The sequence below is a fragment of the Chaetomium tenue genome, assembly GCF_020726465.1.
Source record: "Chaetomium tenue strain MPI-SDFR-AT-0079 chromosome Unknown F5144scaffold_7, whole genome shotgun sequence".
In the NCBI taxonomy this organism is placed as follows: domain Eukaryota; kingdom Fungi; phylum Ascomycota; class Sordariomycetes; order Sordariales; family Chaetomiaceae; genus Chaetomium; species Chaetomium tenue.
The window spans coordinates 1,163,226-1,180,632 of record NW_027117335.1 but is presented as its reverse complement, the minus strand read 5'-3'; the positions used below and the strand labels follow the sequence as shown (position 1 = coordinate 1,180,632).

The 17,407-nt window shown below is 55.5% G+C and overlaps 6 protein-coding genes across 6 annotated transcripts; 2 read left to right on the top strand and 4 right to left on the bottom strand.

Moving 5' to 3' along the window:
- Positions 1-5: 5 nt before the first annotated feature.
- Positions 6-4,062, bottom strand: F5144DRAFT_388106 (SNF2 family N-terminal domain-containing protein). The gene is made up of 4 exons (XM_066784696.1): positions 3,664-4,062; positions 3,413-3,580; positions 382-3,357; positions 6-329 (listed from the first exon to the last, which is right to left on the bottom strand). The coding sequence occupies exons 1-4, from the start codon at positions 3,757-3,759 to the stop codon at positions 192-194; spliced, it is 3,378 nt and encodes a 1,125-aa protein (XP_066638845.1). The 5' UTR covers positions 3,760-4,062; the 3' UTR covers positions 6-191.
- Positions 4,063-5,035: 973 nt separating this feature from the next.
- F5144DRAFT_387971 (uncharacterized protein) lies at positions 5,036-6,023 on the top strand. Its single transcript, XM_066784695.1, has one exon. It carries the CDS (start codon positions 5,235-5,237, stop codon positions 5,973-5,975), a length of 741 nt encoding a protein of 246 aa, XP_066638844.1. The 5' UTR covers positions 5,036-5,234; the 3' UTR covers positions 5,976-6,023.
- A 1,429-nt stretch (positions 6,024-7,452) lies between these two features.
- Positions 7,453-8,402, top strand: F5144DRAFT_586043 (uncharacterized protein). The gene is made up of 3 exons (XM_066789730.1): positions 7,453-7,801; positions 7,869-7,903; positions 7,963-8,402. Exons 1-3 carry the CDS (start codon positions 7,626-7,628, stop codon positions 8,238-8,240), a joined length of 489 nt encoding a protein of 162 aa, XP_066638843.1. The 5' UTR covers positions 7,453-7,625; the 3' UTR covers positions 8,241-8,402.
- Positions 8,403-9,478, bottom strand: F5144DRAFT_586040 (uncharacterized protein). The gene is made up of 2 exons (XM_066789729.1): positions 9,026-9,478; positions 8,403-8,989 (listed from the first exon to the last, which is right to left on the bottom strand). Exons 1-2 carry the CDS (start codon positions 9,318-9,320, stop codon positions 8,715-8,717), a joined length of 570 nt encoding a protein of 189 aa, XP_066638842.1. The 5' UTR covers positions 9,321-9,478; the 3' UTR covers positions 8,403-8,714.
- A 467-nt stretch (positions 9,479-9,945) lies between these two features.
- F5144DRAFT_387795 (uncharacterized protein) lies at positions 9,946-12,643 on the bottom strand. The gene is made up of 2 exons (XM_066784693.1): positions 12,424-12,643; positions 9,946-12,321 (listed from the first exon to the last, which is right to left on the bottom strand). The coding sequence occupies exon 2, from the start codon at positions 12,258-12,260 to the stop codon at positions 10,284-10,286; it is 1,977 nt and encodes a 658-aa protein (XP_066638841.1). The 5' UTR covers positions 12,261-12,321; positions 12,424-12,643; the 3' UTR covers positions 9,946-10,283.
- A 729-nt stretch (positions 12,644-13,372) lies between these two features.
- F5144DRAFT_499090 (uncharacterized protein) lies at positions 13,373-16,493 on the bottom strand (the record flags this gene model as incomplete). The annotated part of the gene is made up of 3 exons (XM_066786309.1): positions 13,373-15,400; positions 16,158-16,293; positions 16,471-16,493. 3 exons carry the CDS (start codon positions 16,491-16,493, stop codon positions 13,373-13,375), a joined length of 2,187 nt encoding a protein of 728 aa, XP_066638840.1.
- Between the last annotated feature and the right edge of the window lie 914 nt (positions 16,494-17,407).

Below are 17,407 nucleotides of genomic sequence, written 5' to 3'. Positions count from 1 at the left end.
CCATGATAAAAAGGAAAACCACCCGAACGCCGGCCCCTCCCCACTCTAACCACCGAATTACCCCAACATGACAAACGAATGTGCCACCAGAGAAGAAAAAAAGTACAGCTGGCCAACATGCCAAATCATCGACGACCCCTCTATCCGACCGAGTTTCCATGTTATCCACTTCCATCACCGTCTTCTCACACCTATTTCTTCTTGCCCTTAGACTTGGCCTTAGTGCCAGCGGCATTCGAGGCCGTGGACCCAACACTTGATGCCCGCGAGGGCGATGTCGAGTTGGCCTTGCTCCCCGCCGCTGACTTCACATTGTCAAGAGCCTTGTTCTGTTCCAGTGTTAGCTTGAATCCAGTGTCATACGAAATCGTTCATGCTCACCTTGACACCATTCGCCTTCGTCTTCTTCTTGGCCGGGGCCAAGCCAAGGATGCTGTCCTCGTCATTCTCGTCGTCATCCAGTTCCCGCTTGAACTTGCCGTTCACGCCATTCGCCTTGGTTGTGTTGACATCCTCAAACTCCTTGACCACCGTTGTGAGGAGCGTGTTGCAACGACGACCGAGCTCAGTGGGCGTCCGGCTCAGGAAGAACCAATCGAACCGGAAGAGCGGGCTCTCCCGAATCTCATCCCGAATTCTCTCGTAAATTCCCTCTGAATCTACGCCGTACTTGTCCAAAAGCACGAGCAAGAATCGGTCCTCTTCCTCTGTGTACACCTTCTTGTTGGTGGTCGAAACAGAGTAGCTGATCTTGAGTTGCTGCAACGGCACCCGGTACTGGCTCATTTTCTTCCGCAGCATCTTGCGCTGGTGTTCAATCTTGCGCATTCGTTCCTCGCCGTCCTCGATGATCTTGAGGTACTTGTTGTAGTCGGTAATTTCGGTGTATCGCTGCCAGAAGACCTTGGCGTACGTCTTGATCTCCTGGGACGTCTTGCTGTCGACTTCCATAGCGATGCCTTCGTAATCTTGACGCCCATATCTCCCGGATCCATTGATGAATTGCTGGAAGTCACGTCGGTTCCAGTCACCAAACCCTTGTTGGGCAAGCGTCTGCTTCTCCTCTTGTTCCTCCTCGGTGAGGGGCGTGGCATTGTCAATCTCCTGCTGGTCAAGTGCCCTCTCGGCCTCGCGCTCTGACAGGTTCTCATCGTCGCCGTCCGAGAGAGGAACCTTGTACCCGATCTCCTTGCGATAGTATGCTGTCTCCCGGTCTTGGAGGTCGCGGAGCCTGGGGGGATAGAACTGGTAGTCGTGGACCGGAACTTGCTTGGGCGCCCGGGGCGCTTTCGGTTTCGCATCGGCGGTCCTACCGCCAGTGTGCAAGGCTTGCTTGTAGTACTTGTCGATTGAGTAAATCTGCTCCTTGCGCTCACGCTTGGCTGGATTGATCCAGTTAATCCCGATATCCTTCTTGCGCGCGGCAAAGTCTTCGCCATTCCATTCGTAGGCCGACTCCGATGTGAACTTTTGGAGGTCGTCGATGCCCAGTTTCTCATACCTGGCATTGAGCTCCTTGGTCCGGGACTCGCCAGCATGCAAGATCTCGTCGATATCGTCGTCGTTCAGCTCGTTGCCCTTCTCTGCCAGCGACCCAAACGCGCCCTTTGCCTTGAATACACGCTCTGCGCCGTGCTGGATCATGGAGAGCAGTTCGTCCTTGTTGGCTGCCGCCTTGGCTGCCGCTTGAGCACGGCCTTGCTGAATGACGAGCTGGTCGAGGCGCAACTTCTGCGCCGCGCGCTCCAAAACCTTCTCCTCGATGGCATTATCCGTGACAAAGCGGTAAACAACCACCTGTTTGGTCTGGCCGATACGGTGAGCTCGGTCCATGGCCTGCAAATCGGCCTGCGGATTCCAATCGCTGTCATAGAGGACAACGATGTCGGCTGTGGTCAAGTTGATGCCGAGACCACCGGCTCGCGTCGTCAACAAGAAAACAAACTTCTCGGAGTCCGGCTTGTTATAGTCATCGATGGCGGCAATACGATCCTCATGTGCCGTGCTACCGTCAATTCGGCAGTATTTGTATTGGCGGAACACACAATAATCCTCAAGGATGTCTAGCAGACGGCTCATCTGCGAAAAGATGAGCACGCGGCTTCCCTGTTTTTGCATTCGCTTCAACAACTTGTCAAGAACAATCATCTTGCCAGCGTTGTAGACGAGATGCTCGTCGGTCGTGTAAGGAGGTCCGGGCTCGGCACCTTCAAAGAGGTACGGATGGTTGCAACACTTGCGAAGCTGCATGACGATGTTGAGGAGTCTCGTCTTCGACTCGCGCTTTCCGCCCGCTCCGTTGACCGCGTCGATATCCTTCTCCAGAATCTTCTGATACCACTTGACCTGCATCTCTGACATGCCAATGTAGACGTTGACCTCTTTCTTGGGCAGCAGACTCTTTTCCACGTCGCTTTTGACGCGGCGAAGTAGGAACGGCCGTAGCACACGGTGCAGTTGCTGAACAACGGTGTCCTGGTCCCGATCCTGGCCCGAGAACCACTGGTCAAAGGCCTCTGCATCTCCGAACACATCGGGGAGGAGGAAGTTAAGGAGTGCCCAGAGTTCGTGCAGGTTGTTCTGGAGCGGGGTTCCGGTGATCAAGAGACGGTTTCTCGAGTTAAACATGCGGATGACTTGTGCCAACGATGACTCCTCGTTCTTGATCCGGTGGGCTTCGTCGATGATGATGTACTCCCACGCAAACTTCCTCAGATGGGCCTTCTCGCGAAGGATCATCTCGTAACTGGTGATGCAGACGTCAAAGTTCTCGTCAACCAGTCGTTCGTTGATCAGCTGCTGACGCTCCTCTTTGGCACCCTGCAAAACGAGCACGTTGACCTCCGGAGTCCACCTGGCAAACTCTCGCTTCCAGTTGTCCAGGGTGGATTTGGGGACCGTGACGAGATGAGGGCCCGTGGTGCCCATGATGTGACGCAGGTAACCGAGGAAAGAGATCGTCTGTAACGTCTTGCCCAAGCCCATCTCGTCGGCGAGGATGCCAGAGATACCATTCTCATGGAGTGAGATCAACCAGTTCAAGCCGGCAATCTGGTAATCCCTCATAGTGCCCTGAATGAAGCCGGGGGATTCGCGAAAAACGGTCTCGGCAGAACCGCCGTGCTTCTCGTCCTTAAGGAGCTCGGCATCTTCTTCCGCCTCGGTCCGGCGACGTCTCTCGCTAGTAGCGCCGCCCTGGCGACCACCACCTTTCCTTTGGTTGGACTCTTCCTCATTCTGGTGATCGATCTCGGCCATAATCTCTCGGATTTTAGGATTCGGGTTCGTCTCGATGAAGTGGCGAAACAGGTCAGTCAAACCCAAAAGGTATCGGAATCGGCGCAATGTGTCATCCTCCTATTAAACCGTTAGTTCCGATCAATTGCGCAAAAGCTTGGAAACCCGCTCTCACCTTTGACTCGCCCAGCCGGTCGTGCTTCTTGCCAAAGATACTCCTACGTAACTGATTGGCTTCTGAGCGCCTTTTTCGGCCATCGGCGACAGGTTCACCAGCTACACTGCTGGCAGTGGTGTTGGGGTTTGTGTCCGAGTCGGTATAATCAGGGGTTTCGTCAACATCCTAAAGAGTTAGATGATTAGCCCGTTTGGTCGCCACTAAGCAGTTGTGCAGAGTTCGCTAAACGAGGGGCGAGCCACTCTTACCATATCGTCGGCCACTTGCAAAGGTGGGTTCTGTCCTGGGGCATCTGGCATCGACGCGTCGGTGTCATTGCCGCTCTGTCGCGGACGGGGCGCCATGTTGGCTACTGTACCCTCGCGAATCGTGGAGCTGCGGTACGCGACTTAGACGCGCTCGTTCGTGAATACTAGTGATTGTGCGTGATGAAAAGAAGATTTCTTTCTATTTAGCGTGATTTGGGCGATGATTGTGAGTCTCGTGGCTGTGATAGAGACGAGAACAAGAAAGGTTCGGAGTAGGGTGTTTGAAGATGGGTGGGTGTGCTAAATGCTAGGCAGGGTGCGAATTTCTGAGGTCGAAGACCCCAAAAAAGGTCCAAACCGCGTTCACAGCCAATCACAGCCGGCATACGGCAGAGGGGATTAAACGACGGCCGACTCAGGTTTCTGCTACAGAAAAAGGAAAAGAAATGAAGAAACCAGAGGTCGAGTCCCACAACAAACTTTTTCGAGGCTCTCAAAAAAACTAACTTACTTTTTAGATATTTTGTCACCAACTTCACAATGCTTTGGATTGGGTGTTGCGAAATCTCGAGTTTTGCGGAAGATAAAGCAAGGCTGAACACTCGCTAACTAGTTCCAACAACTCCTGTGCTGTGTGGGGTTGGAGCCTCATGAAGGCGACAAAGCGGAATTCTCCGAGGTAACAAGGCCTAGGTACAACACAGCAAGGTAGATCTCACACAATGTATGTGTCGGGAGTCCATCGAAAACTAGGCGTCTCTACCCTCGCTGCTGAATACCTTCTCGCTCCCCGTTCCGGTTCATTTTCCCAGTTCTGCTGCCAACCACTCGAGATCTGCTGAAAGGATGTTTTGCTCACTCATTATGTTCTCGTCTCTCTTCTAACCTCCCTCTGAGGCTGGCATTCAGAACTAAGGTAGTTTTATTGATCAAGGGAAAATGTATATATTTATAGTTGCCCAATACCCCGTTCCCCGCCCCCCCATCCTCACTTACATCAACGCGTAATTGAGTGCACAAGCCACCTGCCTCCGTCCGCCACATGGTTCCAAGCCACAGCAACCTCCTGTGCCTTGTCCGCAAAACACGTTGCTGCCCCCCACTACCAGCGTTACCAAGCTCATTTAACCAATTACCCTTGGCAGTGGCGCTCCGACCACTGCTGCTCCTGAGCCGAATTCAGTTCATGGGGAGATGACAACACAGCGCCGTAAGCCGACTATCTTCCTCATAGTCTAGAAGCCTAAAACCAACACCCATCTCGAGACAATAAGCACGGGACACTCTTCCCCCAACCGCTCACAACAGCAAAAGTGGGATATCCAGCGCCGTCCTTGTGGAAACCCCGACTGTCCCGCTACGACGGTGGTCTCCGCCTTGGCCCACCTCCGTCCATCTTAGCCCTGCTCGGTTTAGTGAAAACCCCTCAATCTCCCGGTCGAAGTCGAATTCGCTGGAACGCAGCCGACAGCTAGCAAAACCCAACTTGCTCGAGGGGACTACATCAGGCCGGCCTTAAAGCTCCTATTCGACCACCAGTGCGCCGTATCTCGTCAGTTGGCCTCCACACAATGAGCGCCGAAGCGAACGAGCTACTCGATGCCTTCAAGGCCGCAGCGCTCTCGGTGACAAAGCTTTATAAGACTTCGGCCCAAGCGCAAACCAAATCGCGCGCCGATGGATACCATGACTGTCTAGAAGATTTGCTGTCTTTTCTAGACAGGGAGAATATTGGCATGCGGAATGGGGAAGCGCACAGGGTCCGGAAATGGGTCATGGATCGCATGGAGGGTCGAGATTCGACATCCCCACCGCTCGAGAGCGACGACGAAGCCGATCGATCGGATACACCACAAGTTCTATCTTCACCGCACGTGCAGCGAGGTGTCCCCGCAGCAGCACAGCGGGAGAGGGGCAAGGAAGAGGCCCTGACGAGAGACGCCTCAGCACCGCCCGTTCTGGCAACAGTGCCGATTCCACCCAGGCCCGCGGTGGAGGAAGTCGACATTATCGTCCCCTCTCAAGACAACTTCAACTTCTCAACAACACATCCTTATCCCCACGACGAAGCCCTACGGCTTGCCAACCTCGATCTCTCGGACCCCCAAACGATCAGCCCTTCCAACGCTCGTGCGACATCTCGCGGCGGGAGGAACAGAAACGGACGGACAGGGACCAGGACTGCGCTGGGAAGAGGGGCTGGACAAAAACGGAAAGTCAACCTGGCCGAGATATTTGATCTGGGCAGCCTGGACTACGGCAACGGCAGGGATATGTTTGGGGGCGGGGGCAAACGAAGCCGCTTTGCATGAGGAGGGTCGAACCCAGTCAAATTTCGCGCGTGATGCTGCCTTCTGCGAAGGCCGTGGGGTATTTTTTTGCGGGAGGAATGGGACGCGCTCTTCACTCATATTGCATCGCATTCCTGGGAGCGCATGGACACGGACACGGACACATAATGACACTTGGGCATCTGGGGAGGGACATGGAAAGGAGGCGGAACATTACCTAGAGGGAGCATATCCGGGCGTTTACTTGATACCACGCAGGACGGCATACTATTTTTCCTTTTGTTGTATGTAGACGTTGGCTCGGTGCGAGCCATCTTGCCGCCGATATAACGTTACAATACCCCGGTTCTTTTGGCCTCCAAACAAAAAGGCTTAGGCGCCCTAAGCAGCCAGCCCGACCCATCTTCACCTCGCCTACCTAGCATGTATGTACTCTAGAACACCCTCTTTGTATATCCGTGTAAGAAAAATTACTAGAGGAAGCAACTTCTATCCCCCGGGACCGCACCCGCTGACGTGTGTGGGTTGCAGGCCAACAACAATGAATGGAATGCAGGCCGGCCCTTCGGGGACCTCCCCCCGGATTGCTGGTCCCACCGGTGCCAGACACTGCTCGACGATCTCTGGGTTTTGACGAAACATCATTGGATGTTTAATCCGACCGCCGCCGAGGCTCGAGTGCCACGACCGGCTAGCGGTGTACATGCTGCTGATTGCTCGTTCATCCGCGAACTAATGTGCCGGTCGATGTCTCTGAAATACGAAGACAGGCGACTGCCTCCCACAGGTTATCTTTCTCCAAAGTTCAGTCGAAAATTGAGGCTCAAAGAGCGCATCAACCTAAAAGCTCGAATTTGGAGCCAAACCTGCAGGATGCATTTCACCCAGCTTGGCAGAAACCTTCCAGGCACCTACCTCACTGCTAGTGGGCCGGATTCTGGTGCATTAGGCTTTAGCTGCAGGGCCGGGCCGGGGCATCTTGCGAGAGATTAGCGAATCAGCGGGGCGTTCCTGGGGACAGCTGCAAGGGCACCCCAGATACGGGATCGCGTCTGTTTTATTGACTGATATTACCCTGTGAGGCCATCACCGCATCACCATTGCCGAGGCGAAATCAACGCAAATAGATTCCGCGCCGTCGCGTCGAAGGGGCGCGAGTCGCTCTTATCGCGGCGCACACGATGCAATGGAGGATTTTCGAAACAGCCACCACGCCGCCTTCCTCCTGGATTGGAGAAGTCCGAGCGACGGAACTTCTATCTTACCGAAGCGGCCAAGTCAAAAAGCCGCGAGCAGGGGATTGTCCAGGGTGGGCCGCTCTGAGATCTGGAAGAATCGGTGACACCCCAATGCAGGCATGCGGCGGCGCGCCATGCCAACACGGGCATGGCTAGCGTGCCTTTCATTTACTGACCCCTTCGTCGTCTGTTCTTGAAGAGCCCGCCGCCCATTTCCTCGCCCACCGTCCCAATTCACTTCAGACATTCACCTCCCGTTGCTGTAGCCGTGGTCCGTTGCCATGTGAGACCTCCTCCCCTCCATTCCAAGCCCCTTTGTGTGTTCTGTTTTACGTCTGTGTATATTAACCCACTACCGAGACAGCGTAGATCAAGCCCTTCCCTCGTTTCACCACCTTCCGAGGAATCTACTACCGCAACGTACCAGTCCAAAATGAAGGCCTTCCTGATCCCTCTCGCCGTGATGGCCTCGTCCGTCATGGCTCAGACTACTGAGTGCGGCGCCGACTACATCGTCGAGGCCTGTCTCACCTCGGAGACAGCGAAGCTCAACTCGTGCGGCGGCAAGGACTATGACTGCCTATGCGCCCAGTGGAAAAACATCCTGACGTACGGCGCCTCTATCCATTCTCGTAACACACCTTCCGCTTGGCTAACGCATCCAACCTCGGCACAGCTGCTACAACAACTGCCCCAACGATCCCCAGCAGTGTAAGTTACCCCCGCCAACATATCATCACCCTTCATTGGCCTTACTGACTCCCTCCCAGTCCACGCCGCCGGTCAGCGCGACATCTTCTGCGGCTACGCGAGCCAGTTCCCTTCCAACCAGGCCACCCAGGCGCCCCAGCCGACCCAGACGGGAGCCACGCCCGCGCAAAACACCCAAAACGCTGGCGCCGACCAGGGCGACTCGACCGAGGGGGACAGCGCCTCCGCCACCACCTCCAGCAGCGGCCCTGCCGACACCAACAGCGCCGCCAGCCTCGCCCTTAACGCGGGCGGTGTCCTCGCTGCGGTTGCCGGTGTCTTCGCCGTTGTGCTTTAAGGGGGGGTTTGTTTGCATGCGTGGGAGTCGGGCCGCCAATAAGCCTACCTGGGCTTGGTTCGTCCGCTGTCAGGAACCGCCAAAAGGTTCCTTAGGGCAACTCCACACCAGCAGCACCCGCAAGTGGATTTTGACTAATATTTAATGTTGGGGTTAACGCTAATAAATAATTGAATGTCTGTTGTGTATTATTTGTTTCGAGTTAGCCAGGTTGGCAAGTTGTGGTTGTGAATGTCCGAGATAACATGTTTGTTGACATCCCCAGAAAGCACTCGTTGATCCTGCCGACAGACCCTTGATGCCACACAGGCTGTCACACCCGGGCAGGTTGATATCGGACAAGTAACGTTAACACGAGGCCTCTAGACCCATCCATCCAAACATACCCACCCAAAAGCAGTCAGTCACCCACCCAACCTTTCCCGTTGCCACCCCTACACCTACCTCCTCCCACAGCCCACACAACCAAGCAAATCAAACCGGCTCACCCCACCGACTCACCACCTCCGCATCCCCAAACCGAATCCCCTCCGTAGCACCCGCAGCCCACCGCGGTATCCGCCCCCCACCCGAAACCGCCGCCGCCGTCGTCGCCCTCGACCCACACACTGCAATCAACGCCGGATCCCCCGCGGTGCCACTCCCCTCGAATCCGCCCTCCTCCCGCCGCAGCTTCTTGCCGTGCCGGCCGGCCGGGTCCCGCCGCTGCTGTCCGATGGGGTGGATTGGGAAGGGCCCGCCGTAGGACTCGATGAGGTGGCTTGGGAAGGGCCCGCCGTAGGACTGTTCGTTGGCGAGGCTGCCCCCGCCGCGGGTTTTGGTTTTGGTTCCGCTGCTGGTTTCGGAGGCGGTTTTGTTGGTGCCGGTGTTGGAGGTGAAGGCGCCGCCTTTGTGGGCTGATGAGGTGGCGAGGGAGCTGGCGGGGACGGTGCCGGGTGCTTCGCGGGTGGTGGTGGGCATGTTTTCGCCCGTGGTCACTTGGGGATGGTGGTGTTCGTTGGGGGAGTCGCCTCGGGTGGGAGGAGGGGCCGGTTTGTTGTTTACCTTGGTGCATGGGTAGGGTAACGTGAAGATGGTCATGGTTGCGAATTCGGAGTTGTGATGATAATTCTGGTTTGTTTATAGATGGTTCAGTGATACCGATGATAGCGATATGCTTTATGATTCACATGATTCGAGTTCAAGCCACCCTTTAAATAGGGGCCTGGCCTCAGTTCAATCACCCAGCCTCAGTTCAATCACCCGGTCTCAATTCAATCACTCCATGACATCATATATGGGATGTCATGTCTGGGCAGAAAAATAGATACACAAACAAGTATCCAGAGTTGGTCTTGATGTGATGCTTTTCGACCAAATCAAGCCCAAATCAGATGAAACTAAGTGCAATACATTCCTTCACTTTTTCTCCCTCTATTTGTTTAATATAACCTATCTAGCTTTCCTAATTATCTGTGTATAATTTGTTCAAGAGCAGTACATTCGTGAGGGTGACTTGCAGGCGGGCCCACTAAAAGACAATTTTTGTGTATCTATTTTTTTGGCCAGAGGGTGCGGTTGGTTGTTGGTCTTCCCAGTTTGATGTGGGGCTGCTCCGGATGCATACTCCACCATGCAGTCCTCGGGGTCCCTACGTAAAATGTTTTGCACGTTAGGAATTACTGATAATTAAGAGTTGCTGTATGTCGACAGTCGTCAAGAGTTACAGCTAAGTACCCATGTATATAACATGCTTGTTTGGGGAAACCAGTCGATCAAAGCACGTCGAGATAACCTTTTTTACCTCGTTAACCATAAAACGAAGTTTAACCAAACGGTGGCAACACCAACTCCACTCACTGACCGTTAAGATACGTCGTATGATAGCATCAACAGTTATATATAATAATCGGATTTACGGTCTAGTTGATGGCAAAGTGCCACCGGTATAAGTTCCCCCGCGTTCTTCTCTTGAACCGTCGAGCTAGCTCGTCTTGGAGCACCCCTCGTTTCCATGGCCGGCCAGCCCATAGCGGGAATGAACCTCCCCCAAGTCCACGCCGGCTAAAGACCCCGTCGACCACCGGTGCTCATCAGTGTGATCTTCTGCTTCTTCTTCTTCTTTCCTCCCCCACCGCCAGGCGCAGCAGCAGCCGCCTTCGAGCTACTTTCACCTTTCGTTTCCACCCCGAGCGCCTCTAGCTGCATAGCGATGTCGGCATCCCCCAACGTCTCGAGCACAGCATCGTCCTTCAACCACCCATCGTCCGCATTAGGTCGGATGGGTAGGGTTTCGGGCTCATCGCCTGCAACTAGGGGCGTCCCCCAAACCGTCCTACGGCCCGATGGACTAGTGCTCATCTCCGACAGGGAGGAGAATCCCGCTCTCGGGTTCGGCGGTGTCGTGCCTTCGGCGCCGAGCGGTATGAAGTCGTCCATATTGACGGGGGACTCGTCCAGGCCAGTGTTCCCAAAGCGGACAGTCACCCCCTCGTCAATGGCGCCAAAGTTTCTCCGAGCATCGCGGATTGCAGCTGCCTCGATCTTTTCCGCTTGAAGACGCTCCCGTTCCTCCTGCGTTGCTTTCTCCCGGTTACGCCTGCGGCGGCGTTCGATTTCTTCGGAAAACGTGGATAGGATCTCGGGCGAGACGATATCTGCCCAGTCGCACTCCAAAAAGCTAATCAGACATCCCCGGGGCAGGTGGCCGAGGTATTTTGCCCGCTTTCGCAGGGCCTCATCAACCACATGGCCGGTTGAGATGTGCTCAACCCTGGGGAGCAGCGTGGACGGGAAAGCAGAGAACGACCCGTACTTCGTCTTCAGGATTCGGATATCCAAAGGCGAGAGGTAGAGGTGCGGCAGTGACGAGTAAAAGTAAAAGTCTTGCTCGACTTGTTTCGACTGGTCCGGTCCAGAAATCCCGGCTAGCGCAGCCGCCTTTTCTGCCTCGCCCAACTCAGCCGTCTTTTCCTTTGCCGCCTTGATCGCCCTGATTGCCTTCTGTGTCCATTCGTTGTCCTCGTGGTAAAGGAGCTCATCTTCCTGCTCCTGTTTGACAAGCTCTTCTACCTCGTGATCGAACTGCTCCGCCATATAACCGCTGGTGCCCCTCATGATCCTGGCATAGTCCAAAACATTTGCCGCAAAATGCCACGGGACTTCGTCGCCAGACTGAAATACCTCGACCGCACCCTCCTTTGGCAATGCCAGTGTATTTTTTGAGGTGCGCATCATTAGGCGGAGAATCACATCGTCGCCTTTACGCGGCAATGCGCATTCCTGGCCGGCGTATAACCTGACCGGTCGCACATCCGAGAGGTATATCGAGTCTTCGCAAATGGGGCATTTCCTCCACCGCATCTGCTTTTTCCCGGGCTCCTCGCTGGTATTGGTGTTCATGAAGCGCATCAGGCAGGGAAGGCAGAATATGTGCCCGCATTTTGCCATGCGTGGCGCAACTGGGGCCGAGAGGCAAATGGGGCAAGATGATTGCTGAGATTCGGCCGAGGCAATGACTTGAAGAACATCGTTCCAATCGATGTGCTCATCGGCGTCGGCGGCTTGAGCGGTATAGTTACCCCCGGGGGTGACCACAAAACGATAGTTCGCGTGTATATAGCGGGCCTTGTCGGCGGCGTGGTAACCGGAGCCGACACCCCAGGAAGGGTTGCGGCGATAGGAGCGGGAGTATGACTGGTGACCCTCGTGCGGACGTGGCGGCAATGCGTAACTCATGAGATGCGTGATGGATGTTTGGCCGCGCCTGCTCGAGGCGTTTCGCAGCGCGCGAATTTCAGCCATTGCGTCCTCGTCGTCAAGGTGTCTCGAGTCGCCCTGTGTTCCTGCTCGCCTTTGGTTTCGGTGCTGCCCCCTTGCGCCCTGCCCTTTCCGGGGGACTGCTTGAGGGTGTGATGGGCCTTGTATCTGACGTCGATTGGAGTCAAAGCTGGTGTTTGAGGTAGGAGGAGCCGATGGGGAATGGTTCGCGGTCGTCGGGGCCGAGGGCGCCTTGTTTGGAGCAGATGACGTCGGATTCATGGTCGAAGAGTTTGTCCGGGCAAATTGCAACAATCCCGGCCGAGTATCTTCGTAGGATAGCCTACACATGCAGGTGTTGGCAGATGCTAGGGGAAGAGCGAGTTGCAATTCGTTGCCGATGACTGATGCCGGCCGGGCATGGGGGGGATGGGCTCAGGCCTACCAAGGAGCGGGTTGCAGCTTAGTTGTCTGCTTTCTCGAAATGAGATCGCAGTTGTAGTCGAAAAGTCGGATTGAGCAACTCCGCCGTCAATCGTTCATCGTCGACGGCAAAATGTAGGTTTCTGAGGGGCCCGGTCTGGACCCCACGGAGGTTCGGCGAAAGAAGAGGGAAGAGTCACCATTCCGCATCCGCGGGGCAGATGGCGAAGGTTGGGGCCGTCATTGGCGAAATGGCTTCCCGGTCGGACCTGGGACGACAAATACCCACGAATTTTGTCAGCTGACTTCAGGGGTCGTGAAACAGGCCCCATCCCAGGTATTTCTCAGTGAATTATTCCGCTAATCCAATCTCGACTCGAGGTACTCGTAGACCCGTCGAGTATTCGTACAAACCGAGTTTCCGAGGCACGCTATTTTGGCTGCAAGCAAGGCCGCTCTCAGACAAGCTCGCAACATTGTAGCTAAACGGCCAAGGTAGGTAGATACCTATTATTCACAGCCTTGATGCTAAACACTATCACCAAGGCTAGGAGCATAGGCACAACAACTTCGTTTGTGTAGACCCCGAGCGGGATCGTTAATGTACCTAGCTACAAAAAAGGAAAACCAAAAGGAGACATTAACAATAGACGAAACCCTCCAGACAGGAATCAAAATATGGTAAAAAGGAATTGGATATCGCAGCAACCACTCGCACCCCCCACACAACCAAGTTCCATCTCATCCATATGACCAAGTCGAGGCGAGACAATCAAATTATGGACGACGCCCTCCCGGTCATAACACGATAGCGATAAAGAAACATCATCCTCCCTCGTCCAACTCCATTCGTGAGCTTCAGCATTCCGCAAGGAAACCCGCCTGATCAGTGCCTAGGTATGATGCAAGACGGATGCTCGACGAAAGACGTGGGGATAGCGAGGTAGGTAAAAGAGGAGTTCATCGCCAGCTTAAGCGAACTTCTGCTTCAGCTTGGTGAAGAACCCACTGATTCTGTGCTTCTTCTTCTTCTCGGAGGTGGCCTTGTCGGTAGAGGCAGCGGTAGCGGCGGTGCCATTAGTGCCGTGGGTGCCGTTAGCTGCGGGATGTACTTCGTCCGCTCCCTTGGCCGCCTCAGTGGGTGCAGCTTGCTCAGTTGACGCGGGATGCTCAGCTGCAGTCTTGGGCTCCTCGGCAACCTTCGCGGGCTCGGATGCCTCGGTTCCCGCAGGTGCAGCAACAGCCGCAACCGGCGCGTCGGAACCAGTCGCCACGTCCGCGGGCGGGGCTGCGTCAACAGCCTTGACAGTCTCAACCGGGTTCGGTGGCTCAACACTCAAGGCAGTCACCGCAGGCGCGATATCCTCGGTGAGCTTGAGGCCCTCGTCCTCGGCGGGCTTTGCCGTCTCCGCAGACTTGGCCTCATCAACGGCCTTGACCGCCACGGCGGGCTGGGGCGGCTCGACCGCTAGAGCCGTTGCCTCTTCGGTGGTCTTGGTTGACGACTCGCCGATCGCCTCGGTCGGCTTCACCTTCTCAAGAATCTCGGTCTCATACTCCTTCTTGTCAAGAACGGCGGCGGTATCAGCAGCAGCCTCGGGGCTCTCCCCCGCTTCCTTTAGAGACTCCTTGACCTCGGCCGGGACTTCCGGGGAGACATTGTCGATAGCAGCCTTTTGCGTTTCCTCAGCCTCGACGGGCTTCACCTTCGAGAGAATCTCGGCTTCGTACTCCTTCTTCTCCTCAACGGCAGAGGTATTTACAGCAGCCTCGGGGCTCTCGCCTGCCGCCCTCAAAGATTCCTTGACCTCGGCCGGCACTTCCGAAGAGATGCTATCGATAGCAGCCTTTTGCTTCTCCTCGGCCTCGGCCTGGGCTGCCCCGGGGAGGGACCCTTTGACGGCGGCAGGTACGGTCGTTGCGGCGTCAGATGCAGCAGTTGTGGCCTTGGAGGCGATATCCGCAGCGGCATCGCCCGCCTTGTGCACAAAACCCGAAGCAACTTCACCGGCATGGGTTGCAGCACCGGCCGCGACGGGCAGTGCCACCCCAGCAGCAGTAATGGCAGCTCCAAGTGCCACCTCACCAGCCGAGGTAGCAGCGGCAATCGCGTTCTCGACGGCCGACTTGTCGGTCTCGGACTTCTCAGTGCCCTTCCCAGCGGTGCCCTCCGAGGTAGAGGGAGCTTCGGCCACCTTGTCCAAAAGCTCTTCCTCCACAGCGACCTTCTCCGTCAATTCCTCGCTGTTGGCGCTTGCCTCAGGGTCCACATGGGCCTCCTCTTGGCTTTTCTTCACAATCTCGGGCACCTTGGGCTCCAGGGGAACCTGCCCGGCCAAGGCGGCGGTGGTTGATTCACTAGTAACCGTGTTGATGGTGGCGACATTGCCGCCAGTGATAGGCAAACTTGACTCTGGGATCATGTTGCCGGTAATGGGTGGAAGTGTTGTTTCAATACCAGGAATGCGATCGCTCTTCTCGTATGACTCCTTGTCGAGCGTGACGTGGCTGTTGACTGCATCGGCCGTGAGGTCCCTGGGAACCTTCTCGCCAGCCTCGAGTTTGATGGGATTGACGGCGCCCTCAGCAGCAGGGAGGGGGTCGACCTTCAGTTGCTCAGTGGACTCGGCTGCAGGCGTCTCGGGATAACCGCCCGGCGGGGTAACATTGTCCTTGCTTTCCTCGAGTGGTACTGCAGCAGCCAATTGAGCTGTGGTAGAACCGGGGGCCGCGGAGCTGAGGACGGCAGCGTCCGAACCGGCTGCCGGCGCTTCCTCCTTCTTGTCTTCCAGCTTTTCCTCCTTCTTGTCCTCTAGGGGCACCGCGCCGGCCAATTGGGCCGTGGTGGACTCGGGGACGAGGTTATTGATGGCCGCAGCCTGGGAAGCTTCTTCTAGCTTGTCCATCTGTTCGGGCAACAAGACGTTGTTATCGTTCCCTTCGTGATCCTTTTCTTGGGGCGCAGTGTGATCTGTGGTCCAGCTGCCGTCGACAACAAACTGTAAAATAGCAGATACGTCAGCGACCGAGTAAGGAATTGGCGAAACCGATCGAAAGCACCAATGTCAATCAATGTTGGTGTCAAGCTGGTGCAAAGCAAGCGCGGGGACCCCCGCCATCTTAAAGGGCCCGGGCGCAAAAGAGGGGCGAGGTCAACAAGCTTGAAGCAAGGACCTGGCTCCCTGTTACGGTCCTTGGTCACGGGCCCAAATGACTGTTTTTTTTGCGCCCAGGAGGTCCCACAGTTGCCGCTAGTGTGGTTTGTGATCGCCTGCCCGTCATTGTTCCTCTTGCTTGTCGCGGCTCCCTTCGGTGGTTGGAGGAGTACGAGGTTGCGTCATCGCAGTCCCAACTGAATGCGAGAGGCGGGTGGTTACGCAGTACGGTGAAAACAACAATTGGAAACATTGGAGCAGTTGCTGGAAGGGCCATTGCCAACAACAACAGCTGCGCCGCACAAACAACCGTTCTGAGCCGGCTCAATGGCACTGGGCGCGGGCGCGGGATGATATTGGTGGGGTTGGCTTCGGAGGAGCGACTTGCTCCGTCCTCACCGAGCTCACCGCTGCTTCATCAACGACCCCTCCTCTAGCCGGGACTTATCTGAGCGTGGTCGGCACTTTGGGCGGGGGAGCGCCTTGCTGTCGTCTTCTCGAAAAATGCAATTGCCTACTGCCGTAGACACTTGGGCTCCAGAGCGCCAAGGAACGACGGCGCAATGGTTCAAACGGAAACAGAAAGAAATGGCTTACGAACCTTGTAAAATATTTTGGCGTCAGATTCCGGTAGCGTCACTGTTTTCTGGAAGGACTGCCCGACCCGGTCGAGGCGCTCGCTTTTGGTCCAATTGTCGAAGGTGCCTGTCACATAAACCTCTTCGGCATGGTGAGGCCTAAATACGATTTGAGGAGCAACAGTCAGCGACACACTTGTCACAGCAAAAGGTGCGACTATCCGTGGTCTCGGTGTGTCGCGGCCGCGGAAAGCTTAGCACGGGCAAAAGCGAGTCAGAGCTTGCGCTCTCAGACCAGCCTCTGGGCGCGGGAAGAGGGAAGAGGGTGTAACTGACCACTTGAAAGTGTAACTGCGCATGGTTACGGAGATTGTACGACGTATTTTTTGGTGTATTTTTTCTTTTGGTGCTGTAGACGACGGCGTGATGTGTCGGGTGGTTTGCGGCTTGGTGGAGCCGAAGCAATCGCGATCCGGGCTCCGGACCAAAAGTGAGCAGGGAAGAGCTCTCGTCCCAAGATAGCGAGTGGTGTGCTGGAGGGCCCAGGCCGGTTTGTCACGGCCCTTTGACGTCAATGAATGATCAATGAGATTTGCCGAATAGTAGAAATCGGATTATTGAAATCGCATAATGCCAATGGAAGTGCGCAGGCAATTGGGTTTTGGATTTTGAGTTGCAATTTCAATTTGAGAGGGTTCAAATTCAGGGCAAACTCGAGAGGTTGGTGTTCATCACCTGTGAGGGCGGTTTGAGGATGGCACGCTAAGGTGATTGCGCACGCCAAGAACGACTTGCAGCTGCCTGGTCCCTCGCCGATTCGCTCGGCCCTGCCGGGGTCCTCGGCCGCTTGATCCCGATCTTGACGATAAGCCAGGACGTCGTCGTTGAGGCTCACTCAGCTTTCTCTTTTAGGCTTCTGCCCCCTAGTTTTGAGAAAATTTTAGGAGGTTGGTTTCAGCACTAGTTATCATCCTCGCCCCAGCGCCAGGGCTAGACAACCAGGACAACAGGGAAGCCGCTTCAACCGAATCGACAACCCCACGCAGAATTTTCGCCAACCTGCCGCCAAATGGCGCAACGTTGTCTGCGGTGTCAAGGTGAGTGATACAAAAGTGAAGAGGGGGCGGGAGGTCGCATGCGGAAGGTTCAGAGCGGGGAGAGCCGTGTTCATATTCGGACCACAGTCAGTTCACGCTTAATTACCTAAGCTTTACCATGTCCGAATCTCGTCCATATAAAGGTAGCCAACTCTGATATTGCTCTACCTGGTGAC

Coding starts and splice junctions, on each gene's coding strand:
- F5144DRAFT_388106 (XM_066784696.1), bottom strand. CDS start 3,759: ATGGCGCCCCGTCCGCGACAGAGCGGCAATGACACCGACGCGTCGATG. Junction 3,581..3,663: donor TGCAAGTGGCCGACGATATG/GTAAGAGTGGCT, acceptor CTAACTCTTTAG/GATGTTGACGAAACCCCTGA. Junction 3,358..3,412: donor ACCGGCTGGGCGAGTCAAAG/GTGAGAGCGGGT, acceptor ACGGTTTAATAG/GAGGATGACACATTGCGCCG.
- F5144DRAFT_387971 (XM_066784695.1), top strand. CDS start 5,235: ATGAGCGCCGAAGCGAACGAGCTACTCGATGCCTTCAAGGCCGCAGCG.
- F5144DRAFT_586043 (XM_066789730.1), top strand. CDS start 7,626: ATGAAGGCCTTCCTGATCCCTCTCGCCGTGATGGCCTCGTCCGTCATG. Junction 7,802..7,868: donor CAGTGGAAAAACATCCTGAC/GTACGGCGCCTC, acceptor ACCTCGGCACAG/CTGCTACAACAACTGCCCCA. Junction 7,904..7,962: donor CCCCAACGATCCCCAGCAGT/GTAAGTTACCCC, acceptor ACTCCCTCCCAG/TCCACGCCGCCGGTCAGCGC.
- F5144DRAFT_586040 (XM_066789729.1), bottom strand. CDS start 9,320: ATGACCATCTTCACGTTACCCTACCCATGCACCAAGGTAAACAACAAA. Junction 8,990..9,025: donor GGGCAGCCTCGCCAACGAAC/AGTCCTACGGCG, acceptor GCCACCTCATCG/AGTCCTACGGCGGGCCCTTC.
- F5144DRAFT_387795 (XM_066784693.1), bottom strand. CDS start 12,260: ATGAATCCGACGTCATCTGCTCCAAACAAGGCGCCCTCGGCCCCGACG.